A 10,882-nucleotide genomic window follows, 5' to 3' on the forward strand; every position below is an offset into this window, starting at 1 on the left:
TCATTGCGAAAACCCTCACAGCTGGACCCATCATGATCGAGAGAAAAGAGTGATGTCAAGGAGCCCATGATTCTTGGATCCGCAATCCACACTCACGGAAGCAGCAGCCAGAACCCACAGGACGGTGCAGTGCTCTGGGCAGGTCTGCTGCCTCTTTCCAGGGTCAAAGAGCCAAGATGTCACTGTGAGCGCCTGACTCAAGCCATGGTCTGGTCAACCCCCTCATCCACGTGGGGAAGCTGGAAGTGGCAGGGACGACTGCGGAAGAACCGGGACAACGAGGTACACGAGGTACGGTGCTGGTGAAGAATAGGGGAGGACCGCGGACCGCCAGAAGAACAAATCGGTCTGTGTTGGAGGAAGCAGAACCAGCATGGCCCTTAGAGTGACGATGGTGACACTTCATCTCATACACTCGGGATGCGTCATCAAGGGGAGAAGGACATGCTTGGTGACGCGGAGAGTCAGCCAACAAGAGGAAGACCCTCAAGGAGATGGAGGGACCCAGTGGCTACAACAAGGACGCCTGCATCGCAACAGTTGTGAGCATGGTGTTTCGTTCTGTGGCCCCTGGGCTCGGAGTCCGACTGACGGGGCTGTCGCCGCGGGTTGGAATCAACTCAATGCCATCGAGTTGATTCCAACTCATAGTGAGCCTGCAGAACAGGGTAGCGTGACCCCTCTGGGCTTCTGAAGCTGTGCATCTTCATGGGAGCAGAAAGCCTCATCTTTCTCCCTCAGAGCCATTGGTGGATTCGAACCAACGCAACGGGTGACCCACGTCACCACCAGGGCTCCCATGGGGAAGGGCGGGGACTCATCAACTACGTTGCAAGTGACTTTCAGGAGAAGCTCCTGGAAGATGCCTGACACTGAGGATGAGGAGGTGCGTAAGGGGGTGGCGGGGGGGTGGGTGGGGGGTGGGGTGGCCAGAGAGCGAGTGTCCGAGATGGTGACAGCAGCAGCAGGGGGAGGAGGGAATGTGTGGAGATCGAGACAGCTCTGAGGAACTGGGAGGGCTCGGGGGTGAACTGCAGGGACTGGCAGATCTAGGGAGGGTGGCATGGGTGGGTTGGAAATGGGATATACAAGGGTGGCTTGGGTTTTGCCCATCCTTTTTCACAGCGGGGACATAAGCAGGTGATTGAAGCTGGTGGGGCCGCTAATGTCCAGATTATCAGATCAACACACCACCGTACCCGCGTGCTCCAGTTCAGAGCTGCTCAGCCGGCGGAGAGCTGGTGCTGCCGCTGTGCGTGTGCAAATGCCTGGCGGTTGGCTCCTGAGCCCCTGGCCTGTGGCTATGGCTGGGGTGGGCTGACCAGCCACCGCCCATCCCCTGGGCCTCTGCCCCCAGCAGCCCTGACTGTGTCCTTGTTTAGTTGCCGGGACTGTGGATACGGGAGCACCCAGCTCATCATTTCTGCGGTTTCCATTCTGGGAAGGTTGGGAAGGTGCTCGGGCCCCAGGCAAACGTTCTAGCTTCTGGAGATTTCCAGAAGGAGCAGCTTCCTTTCCAGGGTTGTTCAAGTCCTCTTGCTGGTGGCTGCAGCGGCGGCATCGGCGTCGGATGCGTCTTGTTCTGAGAATACACTTGTTTCGCACAGGGGCTCACTCAGCACCTCTCTCTTAGAGCCTGGCGGAGGCCCCAGACCTGAAGGCAGGAGGTGGCCTCCAGGGATAGTCACAGATCGGGGTGGCGGTTGAGGTGTGATCGTGAAAGGGGTAGGCTGTTTCCCGTGGCACGGTGGGTGCTCATTCCCCGGTGAGAGCGCAGGCGGCCTCGTCTCTCTCCACTGGGTTCCGACTGCTGAGCCGATGGTGAGCAACCGGTATCCATCGGGCTCCTCGACAACCCCCCCAAAAGGGGTCGCGACCCACAGGTTGAGAACCACAGTGCCAGAGGCAGAAAACCAACCAGCAGCAGCAGCTTTCTAACAGACCCTGCTGCTGGGGGTCGGGAGCCCTGGACTGCAGAGACAGGTGTTCTGGTGCGCAGCGGAGCTCCGTGAAAGTGTGAGTCTAACCCCACTGTAACTTATGTACAGGGGGTCCTGAACTTAATGATGGATTAACCAAGCACACTTAAGGCTATCTTGGGGGTGGGGGTGTAAGATGTACACATACAATGTTACCGCACGTAACCTCCTGGTGTTATCATTCTCAGATGTTCACTCACGGAAGTCCAAGGTTATGATATGATGAAGACATGGGTACTGAAAGGTAACAGTGAGGCTTCAGCTGTGCATCACATCCTGGATCTGCTGAGCCCTGGGGCACGCCAGCAACCTTCTCCTGCCTCTGGCCACTGACCCGTGTGGTGGCACCAATCGAGGCTTAGGTAACCGGGTTGTGATTTGATGTGATCTCCTCCAGTCTTGACACTGTAGGTAAATACTCTGTGGTTGCTCCCTTCTCCTCCTGCAGCTCCTCCCCAGAACCAGATAACACGGCCCCTCTGTGAGTCCCCTGGCACTGCTGTGGCATGTGGGTGGCGTGCAAGAAGGGACCTTTGTCTCCCGACAGTTCTGGGCTGAAAGCCCCAATCAAGGTCTCCACCCGTGTGAGTCTTTCCTTGTGGCAGCCCTGCGTGTTCTTGAGACGGGATGAGATCGCATCCAATCACAGCCCGGTACTAAGTCCTCGGTTGCTCGGGGATCCCTCACAGGGTCAGTCTTTCCTGTCCTATGTACACAAGCCTGGGTGTTTCGTTTGCTTTTATAACAGCACAAGTTGCTAGATTCAGAGCTCACACAACTCGTTCTGACGGGCCACCGAGGCTCCCAACTCAGTGCACAACAGAACAGAACCCTGCCCGGTCCTGGGCCGGCCTCACGATTAGGCTCAGGTTTGAGCCCACCAGTGCAGCCACTGTGTCCATCCAGCTGGCCAAAGGTCATCTTTTTGCTGCCCCTTAACTCTGCCAAGCATGATACCCTTCCCCAGGGCCTGGTCTTTCCGAAAAACCTGTCCACAGTCTGGGAGACCAAGCTCACCATCCTGGCCTCTAAGGAGCATTCTGATTATACTTCCTCCAAGACGTACTTACTTGCTCTTTGGGTAATCCACGGTGCGTTCAATATTCTTCTCCAGCATCAAACGTGCCGTGTTCGTCAGTCTTCCTTACTCAGTGTCCAGCTTCTGCGTGCACAGGAGGCCACTGAAAATATCCTGGCTTGGGACAGGCGTGCGTCTTCGAGTGCTCAAATTAAGCTCCTTGCTTTTCAATCCTCTAAAGAGGTCTCGTCCAACAGATTGGCCCAGTGCAATGTGCCGTCTGATCTCCTGCCTGCTGCTCCCACCAGCATGAATCGTGAACCCAGCCAAGACCCTCTAGCGGGGAGCATCTCATTTACCCAAGAAAGCACCGTCTCCACACAGGATCCCATCCACAGGGTTAGGGGGTTGGAGTCGAGCCCTGGGTTTGAGGATACAATTCATGGTACATGTTCTCCTCATGACCAAGATCTCATGCCTGCCGGATAGCCAGCTGGGATCTACAGCCAAGGCCCAGAGCCAAGTGGGACCAGTGCCCCTTAACAGCTTCTGGCCAACTGGGTCAGCCAGGCACACAGAGCCAACACTTGGGGTTACGCAGAGCTGGGCGACAGGTGGGTGCGCAGGCGTGGCTGTGAGTGTGTCACTCACTGAGAGTGAACTGATGTCTGCTTGACACGCACCTCGTGCACTTTTTCCTCATCTGCCTGCTCCAGCCATCATTCGCTGGAGAATCCGGTGGAGAGTGGCCTCCTCGGCAGCGGGGACCGGTCTCCTCTTCCTTCCTGGGCAGGGTGAGCTCGTTTCCTGTCGCCATTGCAACAGGTACCCTGCAAAGTCAGCATCCTGCTAGGCAGATAGTTCTTGGTCCCGGAAGCAAGAGAACCTTAGGAGGAGTTATTGCTCATGTGTCACTCGTTGAAAAATTACCCAAGACGGGAGGAGGCGCAGGTTGTGCAAGTTCCATTTGACCATTGAGCGGAAGTTACCAAAGCCTTTAGACTGAGTGGAGGATAGTCTCAGGGCATAAGGATTCAACCCTTATTTTAAAGTGTCCCCCTACCCCTCTGTGTGTTGGTGGGGATGGGGGGGGGGTAGGATTAAAGTGTGTGTGTTTGTGTGATTAAAGGAGCCAAATACATTGAGATTTTGCCACGTTCCAGGTGAGTTCCAATTCCCAGGGGCTTCAACTGCCCTGGGAAAAGGTCTACATGTCTTGGAAAGGCAACTGGAAAGGAATCCAAATCGCTGTGAGCCTCAGGCTCCTAGCCGAACGGCTTGTGCAAGCTCGTCTTGTTGAGAGACTTTGGGGCCTAAACACAACGGAGCAGTCAACCAGGCGCAGCAAACCCCACCAGGGCGCAGGCAGGCACCCGCTCCGTGGCTTTCAGGGGCAACCGGCTCAGCAGGCAGGGCTGAGGACCCTAGACCTGGAGTGTTTGCAGAAGGCGCCTGCTTCTGGCGTCCAAACCTGCATTTGGAGGAACCAGGCCACATTTTCCACAACAGGCAGCCCAGCCAGCAGCAGTGGGAAGGAGCCGCTCTCGTCTCGTGGGGAAATGCTACGGAGAGAAGCGCTGCCAGGGCGGTGGGGCGGCTTTGAGGATGCTGGCGCGATCTGGGGAATGCAACCATGACCTAAAAAGGCAAACTCGGTCCATCCGCTGCCGCGGACGCCGGCTGCACAGTGAAAGGATGTGTAGGTGCTCAGCCATTGTATTAAAGCCCACCCCACCCGTTTGTCAGATGGATCGCGGTCCCGGGTGGGGCTTGAGAACGCACACCAGCATGCATGTGGGCTTGTGTGACCTTCACGGCCCAACTCACTGGGAGCCATCCACAGACACGGAAAATGGAGGCTCGGGATAAGGGGGCCAGCACGTGACCCGGAGGCCATGTGGACAGTCTCCCCGTCCCGCTGAGGTCACCTCCGACGCGGTGAGGGCCTGGCGTGGGCTGCTATCTACCGCTTGGGTTATTCGCAAGTATTTCTTTCCACACCCAGTCCATCCCTGGCTGCCCCATGGAATTGGCGGGGGGCGGGGCAGCTGGTAGGGATCAAGGAATGGGAACTAGGGAATGCTCTCGCAGCCCAGCGGGCAGAAGTGCTGCCAGACTCCCCACCATGGAAGCCGTCATCGTCACCGTCACCGGTGAGCTGACTGGATGAAGGCAGGCCTCCAGGAGGGGCCTCAGTTGGCGGTCCCAGAGCCAGGCAGGCAGAGATGGGGGGGAGGGGACCATTGAGACGAGACAAAGTGTGAGCGGGGAACACGAGGCAGGCATCGAGAGGCCTCCCACAGCGGCCGGGCGGCCAGGCCCTCCTCTCCGGAGCCCCTCAGCTGCCCCTGACTGCCAGGAAGGCCGCTGAGGACCCAGGGGAGCCCGGGCCCACGGGCTCGTTAGTGCCTCTTTCCCAGAGTTCATTCTGCTTTCTGTCAATGGCAGGGGGCTTCGCTCTGGCGCAGGATGCCGGCAATGGTTTAATTAACTGCAGTTTGGGGGGGGGGTGTCCGAGGTACACTGAGAGATCACTTCCAGATGGGGAGAGAGGAAGGTCCTTACACAGAGAGAACCACTGCTCGAGTTTAAGGCAACCCACCGCACACGTGTGGGAGGCGGCACTCCATTTGGACAGAGCGGGCGTTACGTGAAGCATAAAAGGCAATTGAGTCTTTACACAGGCCAGCCCTCCGTGTGCCCGCGTCCACAGGCCACTGCCCGCGCGGGCCCGGTGTGGCTCCCCTTTGTTGTGAGGATCGGACTCTCGGTGCGAAGCATCTGCCTTCGCCAGTCAAGCAGGCTGGTGGTTTTGGAAAGGGTCGCTCTGAGTGGCCGCCCACTCAATGGCGTGAGCCCCGGGGAGAGGGCTTACACCCCCAGCCGTCCACTTCTGGCGTCTCCCTCCATTCTGTGAACCAGGAACCAGGTACTCCGGTCCAACAGAAATTTAGGAGGAAGCTATGTAACACCCGCGTCAGGTGGCCCACAGACTCACTCTGCCCCAGACTGCGGCACTAGAATTCCTGCCCACTCCCTACTCTTTGGGCCGGCCCTAGGGCAGCCACACTGCTCGGCAGAAAGCTGGTGCCCTTTCTGGGTGGTGGGCATACTCTGGTCTTGGCTCTTTCTTCCACTGAAGGGGAAGAAGTGGCCGTAGGTAGCTTCAATCCCCGAAGGGGCTTGGAGGTCAAAGAGTCCTGTCCACCCCTTCTGTTTCCCTGTGGGGGCCCAGGCCACACGTTCTCCAACCCGGGGCCCTTCGAGGCCAGCCACCAGGAAGTCTGTCCATCGCAGGCTGAGCAGTTGGGATGTTTACTTATAAACCACCAATACTTTATTTTAACCACGTACAGGAACTTCGGTTATTGTTTAAGGGTTAGAGAGAGCGAGGGCAGGCAGGCCTACAACAGGTCAAGTTCAGAAGAGTTACAGCACTCCTTTCTGCATGTTGCTTCGAGGGGACGGGGAAAAACACACGCTTCTGTCTGGGGCCCGGCCCTCAACACAAGAAACCGATCCAAACTGCTGGCTGTGGCGAGCTGCCAGCCAAGACGGGTTACCACGAGGCCCCAGCCCCTGTGCTCCTTACATACATGTACGGAAGTGGACTCAGGGAAGCCACCTGCCGCTGCACGGGCTATTCACCTGCGTGCACAATGGCTCACCTTGGGCCATTTAAACGTGCAGGGGTGGGGTGGGGTCAGAGGGTTCATGGGAAAATGCCACCAACATGTGTCTGGGAACTTTCTGAAGTCCCTAGGTGTGTGGCAGGCCCCACCTGACTTACCCAGAATCCCCAGGAGTCTGTAATTTTAGAGGGCCTGGGTGAGGCAGCCGAGACTCCCCCCCCTGCCCGCCCCCCCGTGAGGCCGGCTGTGCCTCCCTCGGACACCCACACAGTGCGAGGTCCCCCATGCCATCAGTGAGATGCTTCACATAACGATCCCTGACATCTGCCGGCTCAGTGGAGGTGCGGACCAGGTAATAAATCAGGGAAGCAGCTCGCCTGGTTATGACCACCAACTGAGAAGACAAGGCGGCCGCCTGACAGCTCTGTGCGGCAACAGACATGACAAGTATGGGTCTGTAAACAACCGGGGTGACGAGAGCCAGGCGTGGAGTTGCTGGCTGCTCGGCTCTGCAGGCAGACGCAGAGAGACACAGTGCTGTTTGGAGGCGGCCCCGCTCAGGAGCAGGGCAGGGAACTCAACGAAGTGAGCGTTGCCAGCAAACCTCACCAGAGCGACGGACGGGGCTGGGCCACTGTCCTGCCAAGGACACTCTTCCAGGGCCCTGCCTTCGGCCTTGTCCCCAGAGCGGGTCTCCAGGCTCCAGCCCGCCTCCCACGGCCTGTTTTCTTCTCAGTGTTCTCGAGAGACCATGGTGGCCAGTGGCCACTGGTCAGTGTGGGAAAACGAGAAGGGAGGAAGTAGTCTAGTGTTCTGGTCGCGGTTTTCAACTTGTAGCTTTCTACTACTGGGCTGTCGCTAGTTTGATCTCAGTCCGATGGGCCATCCCGACTTGAACCGGAAGCTGTGAGGAACTGTGTGTGTGAAAGCCCTCCCCGCCGCCCCTCAGCACTCCTCACCTACTACCTGGCCTTCCTGAACACTTGCTGACCCAGCAGTGTGCGGGGAGGGGCAGGAAGAGGCGGGGCGTTCTGGGGAGGGGGGCTGACAGAAGCGGTTGGAGGAAGGGGTGAGGGGGAGGCACATGGTAAGGGGTTGATGAACATCTGCTGGGGACAGCCTGGACCCACACGGGCCTTCAGCCATCGGGACTCCTGCTTCCTTCAGGCATCGGAGATGATTTACGTTGCTCTTTTATAAACCCTGCCCTGACGGGGCTGCATCCACCTTGGCACCCCCCAGGTCTTGGGGCCGACGAACTGAGAGTCATGGGGAGGACAGTGGGGGTCAGCGATTCTGGGGCACGGGCTGCTGAGGGTCGCCAGCCGGGAGGTAAAGCTGCTCCCTCGTAGGTACCTACAGTCTCTTTTTAATTAGCTTCTCCAGTTTCCGGATGCGAGATGATTCCTGCTCCGGCGTGGGGGCCATCAGGGACAGTGGGCTGGCGCCCTCCGGCCCTGCAGCGGGCGGGGTAGGCAGCCTCTGGCGCAGGAGTTCCAGCATGCTGCTCTGCTCGCTCCTCTTCAGGCCCTGCAAGGGGGGAAGGGGGGAGGGGGGGAGACATGGCGAGGCTGGCCCACAGGGAGGGGCCAGCCCCCTACGCTGGGCTGTGCCAGCAGGGGGCCGGGCAGGTGGGGGTGGAGGGAGCACTCTCCTCAGAGGAGCAATCGCCGGGAAGCATTCTGGGAGAAATGCAGCAGTGGAGGGAAAGGCTCCAGACCCAGGGGAGGGAGAAGGAGAGGAGAAAGGAAGTCAGGTAACAATCTAATGGGCTAACACTCCTGGCTCCTCATTCTACCCTGGGGACCCCAGCCCGGCTCAGCAGTACAGGTGCTCAGGGTCTGACCGTCTGCTGAGAGGCTGGTTGCAGAGCACTCCAAGGAGCCCCCCACCCCACCCCCACCCCCTGGAGACCACAGCACCTGCCCAAAGCCCAGCGTCTGCACACCAGCTTTTCGCAAGCTAACCTTCATGTCCAGTATCTTCTGGAAGGTTTCTGTGTTGCAGTCCGTCAGGAGTTTGATATAGTTGTCCACAAACACCTGTGGCGGCTCATGCGGGGCCATCACCACCTACCAAGGAGAAGGTAAGGTTGGCCCTCCAGGGACTTCTGGCAGGAGGGCAGGGGCAGCCGGCCCAACCCAGAATGGGTGGAGCAGCCTGATGGGCGGCTCCCGTTTGCAGGCGTCGGTGGTCCTCACCCCCACCACCCTGGGAACAGAGCAAACCTGCCCCACCGGCTGCCGAGGCACCGAGCAGGGGCTGGATTGTCCCCGTGAGGAGCACCAACCTGTCCCTCAGTCGCTCAGGGCTTAACCACTGCCCCACCACACTGCCGTTCCAGAAGCGCCACGCCTAAATGGGTCGGATCACAAACTTCCCCGAGATGCTATTTAAAGTACAGATTCCAACCTCCCTCCTCTCAAGATCGTGTTCAACAGGGTCTCGGGGGACCATCTGGGAAACAGCATGTCAGGGGGTGTGAGCCCAGAGGGGGCCTCGCACTGCGCTGCTCACCCACCAGGTCAGCAGGTGGACCCCATGGCCGCCCCGAGGGAGGAGGATGAGGCTGTGTGCTCCCGTACCCAGTGACAGTCTCGGCCACCCAAAGGGGCGTCCAACCCGTCTGACAGGGTCGCCGGGAGTGAGTCTCAGAGCGCCTCCAGTTGGAGCCTTCCACGGGCCGCGCAGCTGCTGCCTTCAGCCGAGAACTGGGAGGCAGAGGAAGCCATTTCCTCACAGAGCTGCCTGACTCTTGCAAAGGCATAGAACCTGGGACCGGCAGTCCATTCGATGGCATGGGGAGAAGGGAAGTCAAGGGGCCCCAACCCGCAAATTCACGTCAGCGAGGGTTCTGGAGGGCGGTCGCTGATTGCCTTGAGTGAAGGGGTAGTGCCCTCAGTAACCCTTTGCCAACAATGCCCCTGGCAAGTGAACCAGCTGGGCAAGAAAATGACTAGGCTGCTTTCAGTGTCCGGGGGCTGGAGGCAGCTGGCCTCCCTGGGTGCCCACACCCCTGCCGCCATGCTGGCACTAGGCTCCGGAGAGAGACCTGCGTGCTGCGGCCTGGGGCTTCAGAAACCACCTCCTGGCAGCACCACTTGTACTCTTGCTGGCCCCACCCCCTCCCAAGGGAGGCCCTCTTCCTTTTCAACGGGTCCAGGTGGAAACCCGGGGAGCTGCTCTGGGCTGCAGCCCCCTCAACATCACCCCTCTACCTCCACTCGTGTGTGAAAGGATCAGACGCAGTGATGGCAGCTCAGAGTCTGTTTGAAGTGGCAGCAAGGATGGAGAACAAATCCCCAAAAGCTGGCATGGAGGGTAGTAAGAGTGTGGGTGGGGACGGGCAGATGGGAGGGCGCTGGAGTCCCTGTGAGGCGCACAGGGACCTCTGATTTACAACCTGAGTCACGCAGCACAGCCACCGAGTCAGTCCTGCAAACCCTATGACGAAGGAGCCATCACAACCGAGCCCACAGCCGTCGGAAGAATGACTGACCCCAAGTCTCCAGGATGGGTGCAGGCAGGCCCAACCTATGCTTTCAAAGCCGAAGCTCCTTGGATAAGGGGCCGGTTAAGACCCCCGGGGAAGGCAGGGCCGGCAGGCACCTTGAGGATCATCTCGGCGCGGGTCATGCCCTTCACCACGATCTTGGTGTAGCTGGCCGGCGCCTTCCTCACCACCTGCGAGCCGATGGAGGGCAAGTCCAGCAGCACCATCTTCAGGGAGTGGGTGTCCAGCAGCAGCTGCGGGAGGAAGCGGAACAGCCACTCAGACGGACGCCATGCTGGAGGGCACGTGTGACGGAAAATGCACACACACCCCACCCCACCCCACCGTGATTGTGAAAGGAATGTTCTCGTCGCAGAAAGTGTGGAAAGCAAAACAGAAATGCAGAAGAAAAAAGTAATAATAAGCCACAGTCAAAATGCGATGTGTGTGTGTGTGCGCGCGCGCGCGTGGGTGTGTATAGTAAAAAAAAAAAAGTTAAAGTTAAAATGAGACTATACTGGACATATGCAGTATAACTTGTTTATTCCACTTAATATAGGAAGGTTTCTGTAGCCTACTTTCCCATCAAGTTAGCCCTTTAAAAAAGCCATGATGTTTCGTGGCTACAAAATGCTCTGTATGTGTGTGTGTGTGTGTGTGTGTGTGGGGTAATTGCATGACTTAGAAAGTACTTAGCCTTCGCCTCTTTCTTGTGTGTCCAGATTTTCATTGCTCTAAGCCGTAAAAGCCTTGTACACAG

General features: G+C 58.4%; 2 protein-coding genes across 2 annotated transcripts in view; both read right to left on the bottom strand.

The window, feature by feature from the left end:
- The window catches only part of RFLNB (refilin B), a 30,403-nt gene extending 26,589 nt beyond the window's left edge, over positions 1-3,814 (bottom strand). Inside the window, exon 1 of the mRNA XM_030888243.2 lies at positions 3,681-3,814. Within this exon, the coding sequence (XP_030744103.2) occupies positions 3,681-3,814 (134 nt within the window). The remainder of the gene's footprint in view (positions 1-3,680) is intronic.
- Positions 3,815-7,808: 3,994 nt separating this feature from the next.
- Positions 7,809-10,882, bottom strand: part of VPS53 (VPS53 subunit of GARP complex) — a 139,494-nt gene continuing 136,420 nt past the window's right edge. Inside the window, exons 20-22 of the mRNA XM_013005825.3 lie at positions 10,239-10,376; positions 8,597-8,701; positions 7,809-8,159 (exon numbers count right to left, since the gene is read on the bottom strand). Of these exons, the coding sequence (XP_012861279.3) occupies positions 7,986-8,159; positions 8,597-8,701; positions 10,239-10,376 (417 nt within the window). The 3' untranslated portion in view covers positions 7,809-7,985. The remainder of the gene's footprint in view (positions 8,160-8,596; positions 8,702-10,238; positions 10,377-10,882) is intronic.

This window comes from Echinops telfairi, unplaced genomic scaffold, assembly GCF_000313985.2.
Source record: "Echinops telfairi isolate 266 unplaced genomic scaffold, ASM31398v2 ScPeMD7_7458;HRSCAF=8496, whole genome shotgun sequence".
NCBI classification, from domain to species: Eukaryota; Metazoa; Chordata; class Mammalia; order Afrosoricida; family Tenrecidae; genus Echinops; species Echinops telfairi.